The 26,257-nt window shown below is 41.6% G+C and overlaps 2 protein-coding genes across 2 annotated transcripts; both read right to left on the reverse strand.

Moving 5' to 3' along the window:
* Window positions 1-200: 200 nt before the first annotated feature.
* LOC143529936 (uncharacterized) lies at window positions 201-19,648 on the reverse strand. Its single transcript, XM_077025612.1, has 6 exons — window positions 18,454-19,648; window positions 17,938-18,305; window positions 17,720-17,855; window positions 17,494-17,630; window positions 17,252-17,375; window positions 201-547 (listed from the first exon to the last, which is right to left on the reverse strand). Exons 1-6 carry the CDS (start codon window positions 19,595-19,597, stop codon window positions 201-203), a joined length of 2,256 nt encoding a protein of 751 aa, XP_076881727.1. The 5' UTR covers window positions 19,598-19,648.
* Window positions 19,649-20,893: 1,245 nt separating this feature from the next.
* Window positions 20,894-23,887, reverse strand: LOC143529976 (putative serine/threonine-protein kinase PBL21). Its single transcript, XM_077025639.1, has 4 exons — window positions 23,619-23,887; window positions 23,350-23,539; window positions 22,103-22,494; window positions 20,894-21,209 (listed from the first exon to the last, which is right to left on the reverse strand). The coding sequence occupies exons 2-4, from the start codon at window positions 23,537-23,539 to the stop codon at window positions 20,928-20,930; spliced, it is 864 nt and encodes a 287-aa protein (XP_076881754.1). The 5' UTR covers window positions 23,619-23,887; the 3' UTR covers window positions 20,894-20,927.
* Window positions 23,888-26,257: the final 2,370 nt, after the last annotated feature.

Consider the following 26,257-nt stretch of genomic DNA (forward strand, 5'->3'; position numbering starts at 1 on the left):
TTTCAAATACAAATCCTCCAGATGTTACAAGAAAATAAATTTTATGGCCAATCATGCATCATAAATCTGAATCCATCTTTGTTGCTTGAAAGACCCTTAACAAAACCACCAACCTTGTCTCTCGTTCTCATATTAAGTTTCCCATATATATTTCGGTTTTGGTTTGGTCTTGCTTCAAACAGATGAGCACTCTTATGGTTTTAATGATAGCAATTACTCAAGTAATTGGTATTAGCCTTTGACAGGTTCTTGATTCCTTGCAAACGCAACACTACTTCTTCCATAGAAGGTCGATTCTTGGGTTCTTGTTCAAGACAATTTATGGCGAGGGCAATGGCTTTACTGGCTCCTTTTGAAGGGTAAACTTGTTCCAACCGTGGATCCATAATTCTTCGGAGTTTTATTTCACCACTTAAGATAGGTCTAATACAATTTGCGAAGTTATGATTTATAGAATGCTGAATTGCATCAAAAACTTTTATCCCTGTTATCAGCTCCATCATCACCACTCCAAAACCGTAAACATCGCTCTTAAAAGATAGGCAACCTGCAATTGCATCCTGACATTATTGTTATAAATTATAAAACCACGTACGTAGTAATAAAGAATAACGATTATAAATAATAGACTTCATAACATAAATGTATATTTAGAATGTATTGTGTTATCATTATTTGAGTATAATTGTAATAGTATAGGAGATATGTATCTTCACCCTATATAAGGGGATATTGTTAATGAGAATGGACGATGGATAATATTCTAAAATCCTTCATGGTATCATTGAGCCAACCCTAACCCTACCACCCTTCTCAGCCGTCATCTTCCTCCCTCCCTTCTCTACTGCTATATTTTTTTTTTCTGCTTCTCTCCCTCATTCTTCCAGTCCCTTACCAGCCCTTACCAGATTATACCTTAACTGCAACATACATCCAATGGATGCTAAACTTCACCCTGCAGTTGCTATCTCCAATATCAAGAATTTCATCCCTATTGTTCTTGACAATGAAACTGCTCGATTTGTTACTTGGTTCGAATTATTCCGGGTCCACTGCATTGCTTTTCAAGTACTTGACCACATGGAACCCAACAAATCTCCGCTTGATGTTCTGGTGATAAGGCAAAAGTCGAGGAAGTTACTCTGTGGAACCGACTCGATGCTATAGTATTACAGTGGATATATGGGACAATATCTACTGATCTCCTTCAAACAATCATTAAACCAAAAGCCACTGCCTATAATGCTTGGCTTGCCCTTGAAACTCTATTCCAAGATAACAAGCCTTCCCGAGCCCTTCATCTACAACACAAAATCACCAACACTCGATTAGAGAATTTTCCTGACATGGAATCTTATTGCAGAGAGATTAAGGTATTGGTTGATCAACTAACCAATGTTGATGCTCCACTCTCAAATCAACAATTGGTGCTTCAACTTTTCATGGGATTAACCGAACAATATGAAACAACGGCTGCCATACTTCAGAACAAGAAACCATTCCCAGACTTCAACGACGCCCGCTCTAGTTTATGTGCAGCTGAATCACAGAAGGCACACTGAAGAGGTAGGTCCCAGCAGAGCCCAGTTGGACCCGCAAGACTCACCTTGAAAAGGGACGTCTGCGCAGAAACCAACTGGATCCGCAGGACCAACCATGCTCAGAGACGTGACGTCCTTACGCGCAGTACGCAAGCTGTTCCCGCAGGAAATGCCTCCCAATAGTGAAGGACTCTGCCTGTTCCCGCAGTTGCGGATACAAGCCATCAGGGAAGGCCACCCGCGCAGCAAGGCTACACGCACAAGGCACTTAGCTCTCAATCACTCAGTGTCACCTGAAGGAATGAGCAAAGCCGGGAATAATCCCGCACAAGGGCGGGAGGGGGAATACTCCCGCCCAAATAAGCCAGTCCATACGATACGGGAAGATCTTCTGTACTGTACCTGACGAGGTATGGGCAAAAGATCTGACTAAAGATACGACAGCTTATTGACAACAGTATGGCGAGCAGCATGCTCCTGTACTGTATGTCACTATTAGCCGCTGCCTACTCACCAACTCCTGTCATACCACGTGCATAGCCGGCAGTTGGTGGAAAAGGAATAGTACACAGCAGGCCTGGTCACTATCAGCAGCTGCCTACCCACCAACTACCAGCAGGGCACGTGCGTAGGCCACTGTTGGTAGAACAGGAATACTATTGCAGCCGGCCACACCTCCTTGGAAACCTACATTCGGCTATAAATACCACAAATGGTATGACCATCTCATCTTAACATATCTCATCATATTATACCTGATATCTGCTCTAGCAATCTCTTAATATACATTTATATTTAAAGAGCAATCTAGTCTGATTCTCACGCCGGAGGGTGGTCACAAGGAGGAACCCCCCCTTCTCAGTGACAAGCTCACGGTGTCTGTTTTGCAGGTTATAAGAAGAACCATCTTTACCGGGTCTAACCCCTCGTGGGAAACATCTATCTAACCCCCAGGTTACCCGTAATCTGCCCGGGGTCAGGTTAGTGTTTCTTCATTGGCGCCATCCGTGCATAAAAGCTAGAACTTCATTTTTCTCCAGTTTTTTCAAACTTCTGGAAAGATGGTTAAAGAAACTCCGGTAACCACAACCCCAGCTACTGGGGGGAATACCGGCTACACAGTTTTTACAAACACTACCCCGGTTACCCAAGCCGGGGCAAGTGAAGTAAATTTTACGAACACTACCCCAGTTACCCAAGCTGGGGCAAGTGCAGTAAATAATCGCTCACCGGGATTCACCGATACCCAGTTAGAGAAACGAACAAGACTCCCCCGCCAAACACTCGATGAAGTTAAGGCATGGGCGGAGGCACGTCAAAAGGAATTCCAAGCTGAGTTGGACGAACGCTTGCGTTCCGTCCAACAGGCTGACGAATTCGAAGAATACTTGGACGACTCGGAGGAATCCGACTCCGACGCGAACCCTCGCCATAGGGCAAAAGGGAAGCGTAAGGAAACGGACTCCCAACCGAGAAGGCATTTTGGAGAAGCCTTCAAACCAAAAAACACAGGTGGAAGTCCACGTGACTTCTCCAAAACATTCAGACCAACTGTGGCAAATGCGGGAACGTCCAAATTTGCAAGGGACATTGCGGAAGCAATCGCCCCGAAAAGTGCCAAACAGATGTCCAACATCGGCACTTATGATGGTATATCTGATCCAGACGATCATTTGAACAGGTTCATAGCGGGGGCAACCGTCAGCAATTGGACGGAACCTACGTGGTGTTACATGTTCCAAATGACGCTTGTTGGGCCAGCTAGAGCGTGGTTCGATCGTCTACCGGTCAACCACATCTACGACTGGGCAGACTTCCAGCAGAAGTTTAGCCAACACTTCAGCCAACAACGAAAGTATACCGAGGAGCAATGGACAATCCTCAAATGCATTCGAGAGGAAGATGAATCTTTGCCAGACTTCATCACTCGCTTCAACTCGAAGAAGCTAAGTCTGGGTAACATTAGCGAAGATCTTGTTCGCGCTGCCTTTATTCAAGGCGCGAACGACCCAGAGCTCATCCGCACCTTAACAGGTAAAGATGGCATGCCATCCACATGGGATGCCATCATGACAGCAGCTAAACGCTTTGCGGAAACGGAGAAACAACTGGGTAGAGATCTCCCACAGAGCACAAACCTCTACACCCAGAAAACAAGAGAAGACAACGTCCTTACCGCCCGATTAAACAAAAAGCGGAAGCTAGGCATTTGGCAGTCAAGGGTAAACTTTGACACCTCATCCGGCTTGCAACATCGGTTAGGCGGAAGGGGTAACGTACAGTCGAACCAGAACTCCAGATGGACGCCGCTCACCAAAAGCGTCACCGAGATATTCGCCACTGAGGAGCTCCCATGGCCAAAGCCTCCAATAATCCGACATCGTCCCAATGCCGATCGGAGCAAATACTGTGACTTTCACAGGACAAAAGGCCACAACACTGAAGAATGCACAGACGTAAAGGACATGGTCGAAGCATTTGTCAGAGATGGGACGCTCGCGCACCTCGTGGCGCAATGAACGCTGAGCAGGCTGATGCGTGTAGAACCCCAGCTGGGGAAAACACGAATAAAATTGCAGCTTTAATATGGAGACTACATGCTGCGTAAAGAACGAGATCCCGAACCAGGTATCGGCTCGATGGCACTCCCATCCCAACAACATGGAAGGGAGCTCAATTACACAGTTTGCATGTAAATCAATTCCAAATTTGTAAAGAAAAGGCCCAGAGCCACTTCTAATGGAAATGATTCTCCTTAGAACATCGACGCTGATGATTTTACATTTATACTTTTAACACTGATGCCGGTTTTCACCGCATACATAAGTGTGAGTCGTTGCGTGGGGAAGGCGGCAAAACCCGCATAAACCCAAAAAACGGCAAACCTTCACGCATGTCAGTTGAAGGGGAAAAGTTCAGTCATCCCACTAAATGAAAGTGCCGGTCTATCCGCATGAATCATGAGAGGAAACTGAACACTAACCTATTAACAACCGCGCGTCGAACGGTTAATTTATTCAACACGGATATGCCGGTTTTCACCGCATAAATACGTGGAAAGTCGTTGCGTGGGGAAGGCGGCAAAACCCGCATAAACCCAAAAAACGGCAAACCTTCACGCAGGTCAGTTGAAGGGGAAAAGTTCAGTCATCCCACTAAATGAAAGTGCCGGTCTATCCGCATGAATCATGAGAGGAAACTGAACACTAACCTATTAACAACCGCGCGTCGAACGGTTAATTTATTCAACACGGATATGCCGGTTTTCACCGCATAAATACGTGGAAAGTCGTTGCGTGGGGAAGGCGGCAAAACCCGCATAAACCCAAAACACGGCAAACCTTCACGCAGGTCAGTTGAAGGGGAAAAGTTCAGATCCCACTAAATGAAAGTGCCGGTCTATCCGCATGAATCATGAGAGGAAACTGAACACTAACCTATTGACAACCGCGCGTCGAACGGTTAACTTATTCAAAACAGAATTTCTAACAAAAGGATGAGGAAAACCTACACGCAGGTCAGATATAGGTAAAGTTTAGCCATCCTACTAAGTGCAAGTGACGGTCCTACCCGCACAATCACGAAAGGGAGCAAAACTTCACACCTATTATCTGCCACGTTCAAAGGTTAACTTATCCTAAACACTTAGAAATTTCAAAAAAGGATGAGGAAAACCTACACGCAGGTCAGATATAGGTAAAGTTTAGCCATCCTACTAAGTGCAAGTGACGGTCCTACCCGCACAATCACGAAAGAGGAAGCAAAACTTCAACCTATTATCTACCACGTTCAAAGGTTAACTTATTCTACACTTGGAAAATTGCTAATTTAAACTAAAGTATGCAAGTCATATAACGTTTATAAAGCAAGGAATCCAAAGAAAGTAGCGGTCTTACTCGCACAAAGATTTATATTTCACAATGATTCATTACAAGAATGGCCGGGTAACTACCCGCCTACAAGAAAATAAATCTATACAAGCTAAATCTATCCTAGCAGTGGGAAGGGATCTTCAGGATCAGGCTTCAGGGCCACTTCCACTTGGACCAGCACCATCAGTAGATCGTGGCAGTTCAAGGAAAGCTTTAAGGATGGCTAGCCCATCATCAGCAGCAGCAACTTGGTTCACCTTCTCCACCACCGGATGCGGGAAGGCGGCATACTGGTTCACTGCTTGGTCGTAAACAGCTTCAGTATCAACATTATACAAAGGGAAGTTGGAAGGCGGGACGCCTTTCTCAACGAACCCTAGACCAAGCAGGAAGCCGGCCTTTTCCCCATCCTCGTGAGAAGCGTTGAGGGCTGCGCTCATAGCATCGTCGTAAGACGTCTCCGTGAAGACTCGATGCACAACCTACAAAAAAGAAAATACAAGTATCAAAACCTTTTATCTACAAAGAAAAGCGTAAAGAAATGAAAAGCATACCTGAGACAACGCTTCTCGAAGAAGCCATTCCTTGGCAACCAGAGCTTCTTGGAGGGCAGCTTGAGCTTCGTTACGGGCGTGTTCGGCTTCACTCTTGTTGAGGTTGGCAAGCGACACTTCTTTAGCCGCAGCCTCTTCGACGCCCTTTAGCTTCCGCTCAGTATGGTCAAGCACCCCCCCTCTGGTCCAAGATCTCCTGGAGCTTTTTGGCGTCTTCCATCGCCAAGGCATCATGAGCCTGCTGGAGAGCCTCTAATTTGGCTTTAAGCTCTTCATTCTCCACGCGTAGAGGCTCAGCAACAGCTTCAGCCTTGGTGGCCCTCTCGGTTGCGTTCCTTGCAGTTTCCTTAGCCAGCCGAAGCTGTTCATTAACAGCTTGGGCAGCCTTGGAACGGGCCTCGAGCCGGGCCTGAACTTCAACCTCGAGGGCCTCGAAGGCCTTCTCCTTTTCCGCAGCAGCTGCGTTAAGCCTTTGGTTCTCCTCCCGGACAGCCCGCGCCTGAGCTACTTCTTTAATGCGAGCTGCTTTTAACTTGTCGTTTTCACGACAAAGCAGCTCGACGCGCGGCTGCATCCAGGCCAGGAGAACCCGAAGCTCATTGGTTAGCCTACCCTCCTGGTAGCTAGCCATGGCTTCCCCCAACGCACCACTGGGAGCAGCGTGACGAGCCCACTCCACGCACTCCACAGGGGTGCGAAGGGTTGTTCCTCGGCGAATGTTCCATCGTGGAACATACACTTCATTGGAATCCGACACTGCAAAAAACATAAAGCAGTTAGGAAAAGATGATAAAAAAAATATATATATATAAAATGGGCCAAAAGAACCCTACGCACCTGTAGGGTCAATAACAGGCCGATAGCCGCCAAACCCATCACCTGAACCCAACGGAAATCCATCCAAGAGGTCAGGCAGATGGGAAGGAGGCAGAGGTTGGCGATAAGCCCCATGCATACCTGAAGGTTCGGCCGTCGTTGCCGATGACGGAGGCATGGTAGAAGCCGCCGCGGAATCCGCAGCAAATGTAACCGCCGGCTCGGTGAAAGATGCGGTAAAAATAGCACTCACAGCCGGCGGTGACGTCATCACAGCTGGAACAGTCGGCTCAAAGGAGTGAGCAACTGAACCAGCGGAAGCAGGCGCAGGCGCCTGGGTCGTCGCCTCAGGTAGGCTGACCAGGCCTACCGTCATGGGCGGAGGGATACTCTGCGCTCCACCCTGGAATGCGTCAACATCCACGCCTGCACAGAGAAGATAAGTGTTAATGATATTAAGCTATGAAGTTAAAGAAAGGAAGTTTGTACTTACGGGTTTTCTTGAGCCTGAAAGTGCGGACGGGCGGGGATGAACCCGATGGAGCCGGCCTCTTCACGCCGGTCACCGTTGTCATCCTTGGCTCTCCGGAGGTGACAATCGTCGCAGCCTCCGGAGCGGCGGTCTTATCACCACCGGGATTCCCCGCCACCTCTGCGCTCTCGGTCTCCGAATCAGACCGAGGCGCCGGATCGGCAGTGGAGACCACCTTCTCCTTCCCCTTCCCGCTGGCAGCCTTCTTCTTCCGCACCAACGGATGACCATCTGCGGATTCCTCATCAGAACATACGATTAGAGGAATTCCAGCAGAGGTTTCAACATTGAGGGGTCGAGGGTCGAATAGCGCCTTACCTGGCCGCCTGGCGCTAAGGATCTCATGGCCTAGCGGATAGACCTCCACGAACCGATCCGCCGTTTGTTCTAGGATGGGCAACTCGTTCTCGTCTAGAGCGCGAGTACCCATCCGAGCGGGACCGTCAGCCTCCCGCGGGTACATGAGCGACTGCAAGTCGTTCCCCTCTGAAATAAACAGGAAAGAAGTTAGAAGAAATTCTAAATCAACAAAAGGAAACAGAGCATACCGTAAGGAACAGAGTTCGAACCGTATTCATGGACGATTGGGATTTTATGCGCATCCGCATCCTTCCACACCCGGCTCATCCCCAGCATCACCATCCCGGACTCCGCAAACCGGTAAACCGGATATTGGACTCGGGATATCTTCGAGAACCATTCCGCCTCCTGGTAGTTGGAGGCGTGAAGGCTGGGAAGTGCTTGCACATTCTTGAATTTCATGGCAAGGGGGATGGCGCGAGCGGAGATGTAGAAGAACTCCCGCTTCCACGAGCGAAGACTGCGCTCGGTTGCGCAAATCTTCAAACCCTTAATCCGGGTTATCAGAGTATACCACCCCTGGATGCACCTCCAAGAGTAGAAGGTCATCAGGCGGTCAACATAGGGCTCAATGCCCAGAATCCGGCACACCCACTCGAAGTGGCGAACCTTGGCAATCGCCATCGGATGCACCTCGGTCAGGTGCACACCGTGCCTCTCAAGGACACGGTAAACAAACTTTGTCAATGGGAACCTAAGATTCCCATAAACAAAGAATGCAGCATATACCCCGATCTTGCCTCTGGGGGCATCGTACACCGTCTGGTGGGGTTCAGGAAACTCAGGCTCGAGAGACTCGAGCATGAACTTCCTGACGACGTACTGATACAGATCGACAGGCAGAGCACACTGGCACTCGCCAGCAGTACTCTTGTCATCGGCTGTAGACTCGAGATCACGTGAAGACATCTTGCAGAAAGAAGAAAACGATTTCAAGGGAATGCTCGACTAAAAAGATGAGTATTCGTCGGAAATCGTTTTGAAGATGAAGAGATGAGTGAAAGTGTGGATTACAAAGAACCCTCTCCCCCTTTATATACTAATCGCAATTAATGCGATGAATTTAATGCGGAAGAGAGAGAAATCGAAGGTGCAATGAAACTATGACACGTGGCGAAAAGCAAGCTGGCAACAGCTGTTGAAAGGACGCGTACCATTAATTTCGCGGGCACGCGCCCGAAAAATCGCGCCCACGCGCCTGAAAAAGCGTCTGGAATGACCATGTACTGTCACGTCACCATAACTTCCTGCACGTCCTGACACAGTCAGAAGAAACCGTCGCACGACGTTTCAGAGGTTTGGACTGTTCTTATCCTTTCACCAACTCTTCGAATTTCAAAAAAAAAATTCAAAGATTCAAAAGTAAGCGGGAAAATACCCCTTAACTTGGCAACCAAGTAACCGTAAGACGGATGCGGGTACAGTGTTAAGGCAAAACCCTTCACATACCTAGCACCCGCAGGGAATTGAAGCCAAGAATAACTTGGCAACCAAGTAACCGTAAGACGGATGCGGGTACAGTGTAAAGGCAAAACCCTTCACATACCTAGCACCCGCAGGGAATTGAAGCCAAGAGTAACTTGGCAACCAAGTAACCGTAAGACGGATGCGGGTACAGTGTTAAGGCAAAACCCTTCACATACCTAGCACCCGCAGGGAATTGAAGCCAAGGATAACTTGGCAACCAAGTAACCGTAAGACGGATGCGGGTACAGTGTTAAGGCAAAACCCTTCACATACCTAGCACCCGCAGGGAATTGAAGCCAAGAGTACCTCGGCAACCAAGTAACTATAAGACGGGTGCGGGTACAGTGTTAAGGCAAAACCCTTCACATACCTAGCACCCGCAGGGAATTGACGCCAGGAATACCTTGGAAGTAAAGTAACCGTAAGACGAGCGCGGGTAGAGTGTCAAGGCAAAACCCTTCACATACCTAGCGCTCCGCTGGGAATTGAAACCAAGAAGGATCTTCTGGGCAATGCTTGCGGAAACGGAAATAACATCCCCGCATAGCGGGAACGTCGAGAACTACATTGTTTGAAGCTCCAGGATGGAATTGGTGGTTTTAACATAATTGATCACTATGTTCAAAACTACCAAAACCTCATGGAGAATCCACACAAGTGGGACTCAACGCTCCTGACTTGCGAGAAGGTTACAGACCTACCCGCATCATACCCAAAGATCAAGCAGGAAACTCGGGAATTTCTGCAAGTGACAAGGACTTCCGCGGGAAGAATCCCCATGGAAAACCTTAAAAAACCCTTTTCAAAACCCTTTGCTTAAGTCCAAAAGTTCACCTCACTTTATTAAACACTCATGAGAAGAACATTGGACTGGGGGGACTTGAAGAGGTAGGTCCCAGCAGAGCCCAGTTAGACCCGCAAGACTCACCTTGAAAAGGGACGTCTGCGCAGAAACCAACTGGATCCGCAGGACCAACCATGCTCAGAGACGTGACGTCCTTACGCGCAGTACGCAAGCTGTTCCCGCAGGAAATGCCTCCCAATGGTTAAGGACTCTGCCTGTTCCCGCAGTTGCGGATACAAGCCATCAGGGAAGGCCACCCGCGCAGCAAGGCTACACGCACAAGGCACTTAGCTCTCAATCACTCAGTGTCACCTGAAGGAATGAGCAAAGCCGGGAATAATCCCGCACAAGGGCGGGAGGGGGAATACTCCCGCCCAAATAAGCCAGTCCGTACGATACGGGAAGATCTTCTGTACTGTACCTGACGAGGTATGGGCAAAAGATCTGACTAAAGATACGACAGCTTATTGACAACAGTATGGCGAGCAGCATGCTCCTGTACTGTATGTCACTATTAGCCGCTGCCTACTCACCAACTCCTGTCATACCACGTGCATAGCCGGCAGTTGGTGGAAAAGGAATAGTACACAGCAGGCCTGGTCACTATCAGCCGCTGCCTACCCACCAACTACCAGCAGGGCACGTGCGTAGGCCACTGTTGGTAGAACAGGAATACTATTGCAGCCGGCCACACCTCCTTGGAAACCTACCTTCGGCTATAAATACCACAAATGGTATGACCATCTCATCTTAACATATCTCATCATATTATACCTGATATCTGCTCTAGCAATCTCTTAATATACATTTATATTTAAAGAGCAATCTAGTCTGATTCTCACGCCGGAGGGTGGTCACAAGGAGGAACCCCCCCCCCTTCTCAGTGACAAGCTCACGGTGTCTGTTTTGCAGGTTATCAGAAGAACCATCTTTAGCGGGTCTAACCCCTCGTGGGAAACATCTATCTAACCCCCAGGTTACCCGTAATCTGCCCGGGGTCAGGTTAGTGTTTCTTCACACACCAAACTTTACATGCATCTAAGGCGGCTGCCACAGCCTTACAAGCCTCTTCTACAAAATCTGATGCCTCAAACTCCGACCACAACTTTGCTCATAGTCGGGACTACTCTCGGCAGGAGGTTCACACTTCGGAACAGGGTCGTGGCAGGGGTCGTTCTCGTGGCAGGGGATGTGGTCGCCAATCTTATGGCCGTGGTCGGGGATCCCTCTACCTAACTCAACAAATTGGATTTTCTCCATGGCAACCGATGATGGCAACTAGCCCCTGGTACCAGTGGTCCACCCCACCATGTCCTTATCCAACAGCCGCTAGATCTCCTGCTCCTACCCAAGGCACTCACAGTATTCTGGGCCCACGCCCTACTTAAGCATACACAGCTGGCTATACTCCAACTGACATCGAGCAAGCTCTTCACACAATGTCTCTTTATCCACCGGAGCAACCTTGGTTCATGGACACGGGGGCAACAAACCATATGACCAACAACCCAGGTAACTTCTCGTCTTTTTTAATATGGGCATTTCTCGTAACATTATTGTTGGTGACGGTAATACCATTCCTGTTAGTGGATACGGCAATCAAACCTTAAAACCACCATACCCACCTTTTAAACTAAATAATGTCCTTTTAGTCCCTAATACCATTAAAAACCTTTTATCCGTCCGCCGTTTCACAACGGACAATCAAGTGTCTATTAAATTTGATCCGTTTGGCTTTCTTGTGAAGGACCTCAAGACCAAAGCTCGTATCCTACGCAACAATAGCTCTGGGGATCTCTATCCTCTCACACCTCAACAATTATCCAAGATTCGCTCTTCATCAACGTTTGCTGCCATATCTCAAGATGTCTGGCATCAACGATTAGGCCACCCTGGGCCAAAACTATTGAATTCTCTTAGAAAGTCTAGTTTTATTAATTTTGGTTGATTAAACAATAAACTATGTCAATCTTGTGTGTTTGGGAAATTTACTAGACTTTCATTTGTTGCCTCTTATACACTTACTTGTATGCCTTTTGACATAATCCATAGTGATCTATGGACGTCACCTGTTATTAGCATTGCTGGACACCGATATTATATCTTGTTCATTGATGATTTTACCAATTTTTTATGGACATACCCGCTCAGTCATAAATCTGATGTTTACTCCACATTTACTCATTTCTCAAACCTTATACAAACACAATTTAACCGGAAAATTAAACAATTTCAATGTGACAACGGAAAGAATATATAAATTCATCATTTAAAAATTTTTGTCAACATAACGGCATGATTTTCCGGTTTTCTTGCCCACACACCTCCTCCCAAAATGGAAAAGCTAAACGCACCATTCGCTCCATCAATAATATAATCCGAACCTTGTTAGCCCAAGCACACCTAACAAATAATTTATGGCACCACGCCTTGGATATAGCCACCTATCTTCTAAACATCTTACCTCACAAAAATAAACAACTCAAAACTCCAACCCAATTACTATACCACCGCTTGCTTACCTACGATCACCTACGAGTGTTCGGATGTCTATGTTACCCCCTTCTTCCTCATACAACTATTCACAAGTTACAACCTCGATCCACTCCTTGTGTCTTTCTCGGATATCCAACCAAGCATCGGGGATACAAATGCCTCGACTTAACGAATCACAAAATCATAATTTATCGTCACGTTTAATTTGACGAAACAGTATTTCCTTTTGCAACTATTTCTGATGTGGTCTAAATTATACATATTATTATATAATACTCCATACTTTTAAGTGTTTTTGAGCCAAGTTTTTATTGAATATTGTTGTTATTTGGTTCGTATGTAAGTTAAATGGTTTCAAGAGACAACGGGCTAAAATTGAACACTTTTAATAAACTTGTGACCGACGAACGAAGGGTCGAACATTGTTATATATTACTAATTTTTACAATTATTAGAATTAACTATTATAAGTAGTATTTAAAAAAAAGAAAAGAAAAAATAATCGTATAAATAATAATAATAATATCACGATTTGAAAGTCAGTGGATACAAGAATAGGAATTATTGGAGCTGCCATATTATTCTTTTTATTATTGTTTATTTATTTATTTGTTTTCATGAAGGGTGTCGGTGAAAGATTCATATATATATATATATATATATATATTCATAAAGAGACATGAAGAGCAGAACCCCTATGGAAGCTAGCAGCCGCCACTAGCCTCACATCAAGATTATTATATTTTCGACGGGTAGCAGCAAAGCAAAGAAGAAGGTATCTTGATTGGAGAGAGAGTGATCACATTCTTAAGAGAATTACTATTATTATTGTTGCAAGTGGAGCAAAAATCAATAGAAGACCGCAGCTAAGTTTTTTTGGGATTTATTATTTTTATTATGAAACTAGCTGAACAAATTTGTTACTTTCTTGTTTTGAGCATGATTGTTGGCTAAAACCTTATTAGCTGTTTAGGTTTTGAATGAATATTTGTTGAGTTTTGGTTTGCTTGTCGGTATTGAGTTATTGGTGTTGGACTAATATTATTGTAATAGACTTTTTGATGTTTTTAAGATGAATATGCATGCTTAATATTAATTTACTTTTATTCAATTGTTCCATATATGTCTTTGTGAATGTCTTTCATGTGTAGACGCATATTAGGTTACCCACTGTATGTTCGTAACTAGTTTATGGTTTATAGTCGACATAATCCATGGGAACTATTGTTTGAGGGTTGAGAGATTTTAAGTGTTCTACCTATCTTGAGACTGAGAGGTAATAGATAGTTGGGGTTGTCTTATTCATTAGGCGGTTTGGGCATAGATTACACGAGAGTGGATTTCCCCCTTATTGTATTTTGATTTTTGCTATCCTAAGTCTTTTTTGAGCATCTTTAGGTTACTCCTTACGTCCCTTACACTCCCGGATGTATTGTGATTAGTGAGACTGAGAGGTGATCTAGTCATTAGAGTACTTTAATATTGTTAGAGAGACTGAGAGGTAATCCAACCAACCGGTTTGCGTCATACGCCCCTTAGGTAATCCTTTTAGGTGACACCCAGAGAATGATTAGGGATCCACTAGGATGTCTAGGGCGTCGTATCTTTAGATCCCGGTTCCATCACAGTTTCCATAGCCGATAAGTATCCAAGATTCACAAATAGGATTTCAAGTCTAGGTAACGCATTTCTCATTATTGTCTTCGTTTAAGTCTTTAGAGTTTAAGTTTAATTTATTAGTTAATTTAGTTTAATTAATTAGTCTAAATAATTATTAGTTTTAAAATAAAATAAATAAAAATCCAAAAATAATCTTTTTCTTAATTATTAATTTATTTAGCTTTTAGAATCTAGTTCGTTAATTTAATTAATTTATTTAGCTTTTAGAATCTAGTTCGATACTCCCGGACTTCCCATAGCTATTTTACACCCGATAGGTTCACTTGCCTGTTGCTAGTGGTTTGGTTTAGGGTATTCTAGGTTTTTATTACTCGTTGTGCTAGGTTAAGTAATTGCAATATTTTTATATACCACTTTAAGCGCATCAATTTCGCAACCTAAATTACAAAACTATGAATTTCTGACTTCTTTTCTGAATCCCCTCTTATGGTCTCACTCACACTCAACCTATTAACCCAACCCACCAGCCCCCATTGCTCAGTTCACAACAGCCTGCAATATCGCCCTCCTCCCCGGCCCAACAGAATAATTCCCATCCCACCATTCCACTCCAAACATATTCATGCAGGCCCAAACACCCAGTTCAACAAACACCGTCACCTCCACCTTCCCCAACCCTCCTGACTAAACTCCACCAGATACAATAAATGCATCTGACCCACAACACAATCTGGCAGCTTCTGCCCCCACTCAGTCACCTGCCCCCTCCACCGGTCGAACCATTCGCACCCGCACCATGGACAGAATCGTTAACCTAAACAATTTTTCAACCTTTACACCTCAGTCATTGAACCAATTCCCAAAAACCCAAAGATTGCCTTATCCACTCCGGAATGGCATAACGCCATGACGGTCGAGTTTAATGCCCTTATTAAAAATAAGACGTGGGAGTTAGTTCCACACCAACCCGAAATGAATGTCATTCGTAGCATGTGGATCTTTCGTCATAAGTTCAAGTCTGATGGGACCCTTGAACGCTACAAAGCCCGGTTGGTTTGTGATGGGCGTAACCAACAAATTGGCGTGGACTGTGGTGAAACTTTTAGCCCGGTCGTAAAATCGGCTACTATACGAACGGTCTTAACCCTTGCTTTAGCTCAATCCTGGTCTATTCACCAACTTGATGTCACTAATGCCTTTCTTCACGGCACCCTCACCGAAACAGTTTACATGCATCAACCAATGGGGTTTCGACATCGGAATTACCCGGATCATGTTTGTCGTCTCAAGAAGTCACTTTATGGCCTCAAACAAGCACCTAGGGCGTGGTACCAACGGTTTACTGATTTTGTATCTACTATTGGATTCATACAAAGTCGTTGTGACAATTCATTGTTTATTTACAATCATGGTCCGGAAACTGCATACCTTCTCATTTACGTGGACGACATAATTCTCATCGCGTCCACAAATAACCTTCGTCTTCAACTGATGGCTCGTCTAGCCGGGGAATTTGACATGAAAGATTTGGGCCCCTTAAGCTATTTTTTGGGCATTACGGTGTCTCGGACAGGTAATCACTTGTTCCTCTCACAACAGACCTACACACATGACATTCTTAAACGTGCTGGCATGACACAATGTAAATCGGTTCCCACACCCGTCGAGACCAAACCGAAACTAAGTAATTCAGATAGCCCTAATTTTGAGGACCCGACTCTTTATCGAAGTCTTGCAGGAGCATTACAGTACCTGACATTTACACGTCCGGATATTTCATATGCGGTACAACAAATTTGCATTCATATGCATTCACCAAAACAGTCACACTGGGATGCTCTTCAACGAATTTTAAGGTATCTTAAAGGTACAACCTCATATGGTTTAACTCTTGGTCCGTCGAAGACTGTATCTTTACGTGCCTACACCGATGCCGACTGGGCTGGCTGCCCCGACACACGTCGATCTACCGTCCGGATATTGCGTCTATCTAGGGGACAATCTTGTTTCCTGGTCGTCTAAAAGGCAAGCTACTATCTCTCGCTCAAGTGCGGAAGCCGAATACAGAGCTGTGGCTAACGTGGCAGCTGAAGTCTGCTGGATACGAAATCTCGAATTTGAACTTCACAAACCGTTAACTATTGCTACTTTGGTATATTGCGACAACGTTAGTGCCATCTACCTTTCCGGCAATCCAGTTCAACATCAACGCACTAAACATATCGAATTGGACATACATTTTGTTCGCGAGCAGGTTCAACGGGGCACTGTATGAATACTACATGTACCGACCAGATTTCAGATAGCTGATATCTTCACCAAAGGTCTTCCCAAGCTGCTGTTTGATGATTTTCGCTCCAGTCTAAGCATTCGACCGCCTCTTAGTCAACAACTTCACGCTTCGACTTGTGTTATCATTATTTGAGTATAATTGTAATAGTATAGGAGATATGTATCTTGACCCTATATAAGGGGATATTGTTAATAAGAAGGGACGATGGATAATATTCTAAAATCCTTCAATAAACATATAAATATCAAGAACTTTAACAAAGCAGTTGTATCACAGTAATAATATATTTTGGGAGTCAATATGCTTATTGCGTTACATATTTATAAACTATTAAAGCAATGAATAGATCAATCAGCCTTACAGAAGCTACTCATTCTGAGCTATGACATGTTCCTTTTGCAACTAGATATCATATATGATTGACGCCCTGCTTGCGGTGCGCGCATATAATGTATATATGTGTGAACCCTCGGGTGGGCAAAAGTAAAATTGCACTAATTTTGACGTTATTTTACTAATCTCGTGAAAATAATGTTAAAAGTGGCGGAAGGTTAATCAGGCATCATGTGGTGGCGTTGATAGCCGAAAGACAAGGGCACATGCACCGATCAGCCGGTGTCCCGATGATTGAGTGCTATGTGCCTTATGTCCAAGGCTTGATGCAAAACTACTATCGAGCCGGGGGTCTCACCGGAAGCAGCCTCTCTATCCCTATGGGATAGAGGTAAGGCTGTCTACATCTTACCCTCCTCAGACCCTACCATAGCATTGCTATTGGTGGGATATACTGAGTACGATGATGATGATGACGATGATGATATCATATATGATTGCACAAGGAGATAAGAAAGCGAACCAGTAGCCACATATTCAGGAGCTGCATAGCCATATGTGCCTTTTACGCATGTGGAGACATGAGACTCTCCATCGACCGGACCAAGTTTTGCCATCCCAAAATCCGAGAGCTTGGCATTATAATCCTGAAATATTAAATATAAAATCTAAAGTATTTAACTCAGAACATCAAAAGTCTTCACATGTGTGCAACTAAAATCATATGCACATTTTTAAAGTAATAGTGATTAGTCTTTTACTTGCCTCATCCAACAAAATATTTGAGCATTTCACATCCCTGCAAATGACATTATTTTCTGTAGTGTGCAAGAAAGCAAGGCCCCGAGCTACTCCCAGTGCTATTTTAATCCTTGTGTCCCATGGAAGCGGTTCTGCATCTTCTGCAAATTGCAAGTTAAAATAAATAAACATGTTTGTAAAATTTGAAGTACAAATATTTCATGTTTTTGATTCGGATGTGAATACGTACCACTGAAGAGATGCATGTCCAAGCTTCCTTTTTGCATATATTCATAAACAAGAAGAAATTTCTTCTTTTCCCAGCAATATCCATAAAGCTTAACAATATTCGGGTGAATAAGTTTTTCCAAGAGTTTCACTTCTGTCTGTAACAAAAAACGCACAAACGCATGGTATAATTTACAATAATTCCCTTACGAAAAGTAACATAACTATTAACTAACCAACCTGCCACTCGTTGAAACCTTGATCGCTGAGGGGATCTGATTTCTTGATGGCCACAGCAAGCCCATAACCAAATGTCACACATTCCATCCACCCTTTGTAAACCTTCCCAAAAGCACCCTCTCCAATGATCCTGTCCTGTTTGAAATTCTTTGTGGCCCTCTTTAGATCGGAAAACTTGAACAGCTTCGAGTGTGATATCATTGTCTCCCCACTTGGGGACAGTGGCACCACCTGCCCAGAAGCAGGTGCAACGCCACCATCATGATAGCCAATTTTCACCGCCTTGATGGCATGTTTTTCCATCGTCATGTCTTTCTTATTGTTGCCGATGCTTTGAGCAAGTGTCTTTGCATCAGAAATTTTGGAGACTGTGGAAAGAATAATTTATGTTTCTATAGAAGAACTAAATGAAATATGCAACAAAACTGAAAACAAAAACTAACTGCACAAAATCATGAAATACCCTAAAAAATTGACCTGTGTTATTTTAAACAGTAGATGACCACTTAAACTTACTTGCACCTTTGGTGAAAAACATTGACCATGCCTTCTCAATAAACATGGATCTTCCAACATGTTTTCGGTCACTAGCTCTTTGCACAGTTTGAAAGGTCCATGTTGACAAAAACTCGAGCCTAGCAAGAACCACAGTCATCGTGGGTCGATCCTTAGAACGAGTTTGAATGCATTCATATGCAATTTGCCCAAATTCCACCAGGCAGGTACAAAGGGCTTGCCCCCTCAAACATGGATCGATAATTCGACCCATCCTACCTTCTTTAATGCACTGTCTAGCCCATCCTGCTAGGCTGTGTTGCTGCTCATCCAATGTAAAATCCACAGCAGGTCTACCACATAAAATTTCCAATAACACCACACCGAACGCGTACACATCCGACTTTCGTGTCAGCCTGCGAGTTGTGAAATACTCAGCATCCATGTACCCAAATGTGCCTTTGATCTGATTGGTATAAACATCAGCGGTAGAGCCTAACTGATATGCTGGACCAATTCTGGACACCCCAAAGTCGGAAATCTTAACTGAATAATTCTCGTCCAGTAAGATGTTTGAACTCTTGACATCACGATGCAGGACTCTGGAGTGGACGCCTGTACCTGTATGGAGGTAGTCTAAACCGCGTGCGGCACCTATCAAAATATTGAGCTTTTGAACCCATGTCAGTGGAGAATAATTGCTTCCCATAGCTTTTTTTCTTTTATGCAAATGATCCTCAAGACTTCCGTTGGGCATGTATTCATAAACAAGGATCATTTCTTTTTCACAATATCCTAGTAAAGAGATGATATGACTATGACGAAACTTGGAAAGCATATCAATCTCTGCCCAGAACTCGGTTGCCCCTTGACTAGAATCAAGATTCGACCTCTTGACCGCAACATCTATAACTTTCCCGAAGTTAATTTTCCCTTTGTATACCTTACCAAACCCCCCCTTTCCGATCACAAGAACATCATCAAAATCATGAGTTGCTAATTTGATTTCTTCAAGTGAAAAACGTCTACACGTTTTATCTCGTGGTGATAATGACAAGGATAGATCCTTCTTATCACAATCTTCTCCCTCATGTTGTTTCTTTAAGTAATAAATAACTATATTCAATAGAGTAAGGGAAAATATAAAACAAGTGAAAAACCACATGGTTATGGTAATCTAGTGCACGAAAAGATCCTTAAATCTAAAGATGGAGATGATCTTATGCTAGAGTTGTCTTTGATCATCCAAATAATATGATAGTCTCTGTGCTTCCTTAAAATCATATATGTGTGTCATCTTATGAACGAACCATTTTTAGACTGCAAATCTATATCATCCAACTGATCAGGAAGCAAAATCGACACACGGAATGAGAAGGAAATTTCAAGGAAGGTGCAAAGATTTGAAAGAACATAATTAGTCAAGATTGGAAGAGTAAAGAAGCACAAGACTTGACTGACTTATTAAGGTATTTGCTCCTCATGTTATCCGGATGCCCATGAAGCCACCCTAATTGTATCACTGTCATTATGATGCGTACGGATTATAATCAAGAAGTAAGACAGGAACAGAATCAGTACGTTATTCATTCGGTACGTGCCAATTATTCATTGATTGTGGGTTTAAATACACCATTGACTAATAGCATTTGGTTAGGTAAAGTTGATATACATCAACATCCACTTTAATCTCAACACTATTCCTACTTATAACATTAGTCCCAATAAGAACCTCAACTGCAATTCAATCGAATTACGCCCATGAATTTGGTTGAACTTTTTGGTTTGAAAGAAGGTGTTTTTTCCTTATTAACTAATTATGTTTATGTTAATTACTATCCTAAGTTTAGTTCAATTACTATCCTATGTTTTTAGTTGTTAACACCGGGAAGGTGTGTGTGCATAAGTGTGAATTCAATCACACTGGTTCATACCATAGGGGTTAAGATTCACTTTGTTATTTAAGGATAACTAGTTGAATTCCCACACACGCTGTGGCGGGAATATAGGTTCGGTATGTTTATTTAAAAAAAATGATTTATTTGCAATTTCTCTTGAGGCATTTTATCTGCATATCCTAGATTAAACTTTAAGCAATGTTTTGAAATTTGCAGCACAGGTAAAACTTGAAAAAGTCGGTTTCATTGGTTCGATCAGTTACTAAAAGATCAGCCACAATTGAAATGAGCGGTTTGAATAAATCAACCAAGCCTTCTCTCTATATTGGCTGACCGGTTACTTGGACTGAATCAAGCGGTTAAACCTGTGAGCCGTGCTGCTTGTTTGGTAGTAGGACCTGTTTTCATAACACATAGCATTGCATTTAAGATAGTTTTCTTAATTTATACATCCAATCCATATGTTTATGTCTAATGATGTCGTATTAATCGAACTCATAAAAAAAATGTTGTATGACCAAGAAAGAGAACATTAAGTAAGATCATATATATCATGTATCTATCTGCAAAAGAAACCTCATCAGCAACAAAAAAACATCATGTACACGGGTCACAAGCACGGTATCCATCTTGTTCAGAGGGTGATGGTTGCGAATCAACGGTCAAACTTTTATGGTTTTCAAACTTTTCAGCTTGAGAAACTAACAACTCGAATGCAACAACAATATCACTAATCAAGGGCCGAAAATTTGCTTCCTCTTGAAGACACATTGCGATTATTGTAACCACATGGTGCACCGAACGCGTTGAGAATCGACCATGCAGTAGTGGGTCCACCAATTTAAGAAACTTCTTACGGTCTTTTAAAAAAGGACGGGACTGCATAAATTCAAAAACGTCAATGAAAGAAACAAATTTGACCCATTTACTTGTGAGCGGGTAAAGCATCACAAAAGTCTAAGTTTAGTTATCAATAATGTGTGTATGGGTCAGTTCGGGTCGAAATTTTGGTTTTTGAAAATCATTCGGTTCAGTTTAGTTTTATTGGTTTTGCTATTTGAGTATGAAAGTTTTGGGCCAAAACAAAACTTTTTGGTCCAAAATAATGAATTTGCACCTAAAGCTTTTTATTAAATAATACCAATTTATTATTATATATTTGGGCTAAAATATTTCGGTTCGGTTTTGGTTTTGCATGTAATGAAAACCAAAAAAAAAAAAAGAACCGAGCCGACTTTATAGATTTTCATTTTTATTTTTAAGTGACTTTTAGTTTTCAATTTTTGGTTGGGCTTGGTTTTTTCGGTTTTGCCATTTGATCTAGAAAAGTTTGGGTAAAAAAGAAAAAATTGGCCCAAAATACTGAATGTTGACCTATTTTTTTTTTTTCAATTAATAACCAATTGATTATTATACATTTGGGCCAATATATTTTGGCCACACTATTTATTAAAATCTTATAAATTACTTAAAATCAAAAATAAAAAATATAGAATGAAAATCTATAAATTTAGCTCGATTGATTTCTCTGTCTTTATTACACGCAAACTAAAACCGGGCCGAAAGTTAGGTTTCTACAAACACATAAAACCAAATTGTCTTTTGTTTCAGTTTGGTTTTTTCAATTTCTGATCGGTTTTTTGGTTGCATGCACACCCGACACCCCTAGAACATATTATTACCACAATGCAGCTTTTTACCAGACCAAGTGATAAAGATGGCCTGTTTCAAGCTGAAGTTTGACCAGACAATAATAAAAAAAAGTCTCTCACCCAAGAAACTAAATTTCGCTCTCCGGGGTTCTTGGTTGAATCGATAGCCCTACGTCCAGTAACCAACTCCAACAAAACGACACCAAAACTATATATATCAGACTTTATAGTTAACTTTCCACTCGTTGCATATTCAGGAGCACAATAACCATATGTACCCATAACACGTGTTGACACGTAAGTGTTATCGCCAACCGGGCCCAATTTAGCTAGTCCAAAATCTGAAAGCTTCGGATTGAAGTCATCATCCAATAATATGTTTGAAGATTTTAAATCGCGATAAATTACAGGTGGATTTGCTTTGCAATGGAGATACTCGAGGCCACGAGCTGCACCAACAGCAATTCTTAGTCTCGTGTGCCAATCGAGTGGCTCGTGATTAGGCTCAAGATCTGGAAATTAAACATATCATGTTAAAAAATAAAATTCTCCCATTAATTTCTTGTTTTTTTTTAAAAAATATATATATGAAACATGCAAGGTCATAAGAATCAAATGCAACAAGCTATCCTTGCAACAGGTGTATGCATGAAACCAAAAGAACTGGACCCAAACAAAAATCGATGATCTAGTTTTATGTTTTGTAAAAAACGAACTTTTGGTGAACGTAAACCAAATATTGTAACTCAAATGTTAATTATTAATTAACAAAAAGAATTAAGCTCAAATTCATTTCTTTGGGCCAATTTTTTTCGGCTCAAATGCTCCAAGCCAAAATGGCAAAACCAAACCGAACCCAAATCAAAGCCGATCGGTTTGAGCCCAAAACGAACCCATGCACACCACTTTGCAGTAAGATAGCACTTCTCACTATTCAGAATCTTATATCTTTTTTGTGACAAATACATCAAAGGGCTAACAAATTAACACCCCAACATTATATATAAGCGGCATTATTCCTATGGGTCAATCAAAGGAGCAAAAGACCGGATCTTGATTGGGAGAAATGGTGCAGGTTTAGTTTCGTTAATTTTCCGTTATGAGCTTGTAGTTGTTTCAGTTGTTCGTTTTTATTTTTCGGGCTCTTGCATCTTGTAAGTTGTCCTTTTCTTTTAATGAATTTGGTCTTTCAGGAAAAAAAAAAAAAAAAAAAAACCTAAAAATCACAATTAGACCCAAATGCAGGGAACAACATAATCTTTGATGCAGCAATTCTATGTTAACTAACAATCAATTCTTATGAGATTAATCATATAGCAATCATATTTATCACTCAAAAGAAAAACAATCATGCCAATAATACCTACCAAAAAGATGATTTTCCAGGCTGCCAAGTGACATGAACTCATAAACCAACAACCTTTGATCTCCATGTGCACAATAACCTGTCAAAGTAACAAGATCCGAATGTCGCAATAAACTCAACATCAAAACCTCCACAATAAACTCCTGGTTCCCTTGATCACCATTAAGGTTAAGCTTCTTTACCGCAACCATCTATTCATCAAATCTAACACAATTAGTCCCGCAATCATATAAAAAAAAAGCTTAAAATCATAGTAACAACACAACTTACTTTCCCTGAATCCAACTGGCCCTTATAAACACTTCCAAACCCACCTTCTCCAATCAAATTATCATCTTTGAAATTTTGTGTCGCGATAACAAGCTCTTTAAGTGTAAAACAATGCGTCGCATTAGCCCTCTGACTACTAAACTCTTTCTCATCTATGCACCAACATAATATTATTATATCAGCTAAGACATCTAAGCATAATTAATAATATAAATGCTTAAATATTATGTGCTTACCGGTAACACCCTTACGTGTACTTCCCGTTTCATCAACTGTAAGTTATAAAAAAAATCAAATTAAACCGTAAACTATAACGAATCGAGTGTAATGTGTGATTTACGGGTTTTAAGTCATCAAACCTGCTTCAATGGATGCGATATCATCGTCGTAGTTTTTGACATCTTTTGAGCAAAACTTTATGCAAGAGAAGCAACGCATCTTCAATAACTGATTTTTAACTTATCAATAATATGCACATTATGAAATAAAAATCCTAAATAATTCTTCTAACAAGCAAAAAAGTATTTATGCAATGTATCCAGCAAAACAACGCGGTATTGCCTAAAAACTGTGATCATGAAGCTAGAGAAATTAAATGAAATTAAAAATTAAATAAAATGTGAACAGTAAGTAGTTGTAATTGGTTGGAATTTGGTGATTTATGGTGAATCAATGGTCTCCGCATTTAGCGCTATATGTGTATGACCATAGAATGTAATTATGGTATTTGACGTATGGAATATCGTTGATGCCAGTATGAATATTGATTAATGTTATGTGTTTAACGTGGAATAAAAGTTAGGATATCTCACGATAAAAGAAATTGATCTTTCTTTTACTAATTTGGAAAACAAAATAAAAGCATATATATTCCGTATTCTGTTTATTGAATATATTCAAAATCTAAATTATTATTATTATTCTGAATATTACTGTTAAAATAAAAGTGATATACTTACCTAACACGGTATTTTTTTTCTTTTAACAGCGAACACTCGCTAAACCTCTGGAAAATTCTCAAAAGGGTTCGATATTATGAGGCCTAATTCACCTAGTGTTGCTTCACACATGCTTAAGCTTGAGAATATGACATATGAGTGTGTTGCCAAACAAAAGCAACCTTTAGATGTAAAAAATATATTGTTAAAAAAATTAAACCTCCTTCCCCTTAAAAGGGCTTTAACCGGATAAAGTCTCCGGGAAAATCCCCAAAATAGTCCATCTACAAAATGAGATTTCAACTTTGTACTTTAAACTTAATATTTCCAAAAATTACCCTCTCTAACTCATCTTTGACCACGTATTAGGAAATCTAACGCGTCTTTTACGACATGTTAGCATAACACGTCGTCAAAGACACGTTGGATTTCCTAACACATGGTTAAAGACGCTAACACGTCGTCAAAGGCACATTAGATTTTCTAACACATGGTTAAAGATGAGTTAGGCTTCTAAACACGTAGTTGAAGATATGTTAGCATTAAACGCATAGTCAAAGATATGTTAGCTTTTTGTTTGTTTGTTTTTAATATTATATTTTTATAACTAGTTTAACTTATATTTGTTTTTCTTTTATAACTTTTAATATATAAAAGTTTTATATTATTTCAAATGTGCCGACGAGACATGCTTACTTTTACCTACTGACCACATAAACTAACTCAAACTCGAGCCGTGCCAAATCAATATCGAAATATTCAATAAAATTTGACCCCGCTCGGTTTTAAATAAAATTTATGTCGGTCCGTAGATAAAAGTAAACATTTCTCGTCGGTATATTCGAAATAATATAAAATTTTATATATTAAAAGTTATAAAAGAAAAACAAATATAAGTAAAACTAGTTATAAAAATATAATATTAAAAAAACAAACAAAAAAGCTAACATATCTTCGACTACGCGTTAACATATCTTTGACTAAGTGTTTGAATGCCTAGCTCATCTTTAACCATGTGTTGGGAAATCTAACGCGTCTTTGACGACATGTTAGCGTCTTTAACCATGTGTTAGGAAATCCAACGCGTCTTTGACGATGTGTTATGCTAACATGTCGTCAAAGACGCGTTAGATTTTCTGATACATGGTCAAAGATGAGTTAAGGAGGGCCATTTTTGAAAATATTAAATTTAGGGGACAAAGTTGGAATCTCATTTTGTAGATGAGCTATTTTGGGGATTTCCCTAAAGTCTCCTCCCTTGAAGCCTCATTTATAAAGCCCCTCTGTATGGTTTAATTATATATATATTAAAAGCAAAAGTTGGTTAACTCACAAAAGTTACTATTCATGAGCATTAACCACTTTTTATACATCTGTGTATAAAAGTTATCTTTTCACATTGGTAGTTAAAACTTTAATAGATTTTATACATATTTATCCCTTCAAATATTTTTTGTGTACATGTATGTCATTGTTCATTGTATGTGTGTTTTTGTTTGTTTGTACCATGTGATGATGGTTAGCAACTTCTGTTAATTTCTACTTCTCTAGGAAACGACGGTGACCAACCGTTTCCTATCAACCAACATGATAGCATCATCTAGTAGGGGTGTTCAAAAGTATCCGAATCCGAATCCGAATCTGTATCCAAATTATCCGATATCCGTATTCGAACTATCCGAAATTTCGGATATCCGAATC

The sequence above is a fragment of the Bidens hawaiensis genome, unplaced genomic scaffold (genome assembly GCF_021521415.1).
Source record: "Bidens hawaiensis isolate Kalapana, Puna unplaced genomic scaffold, B.hawaiensis_p1.1 tig00008796_1, whole genome shotgun sequence".
In the NCBI taxonomy this organism is placed as follows: Eukaryota; Viridiplantae; Streptophyta; class Magnoliopsida; order Asterales; family Asteraceae; genus Bidens; species Bidens hawaiensis.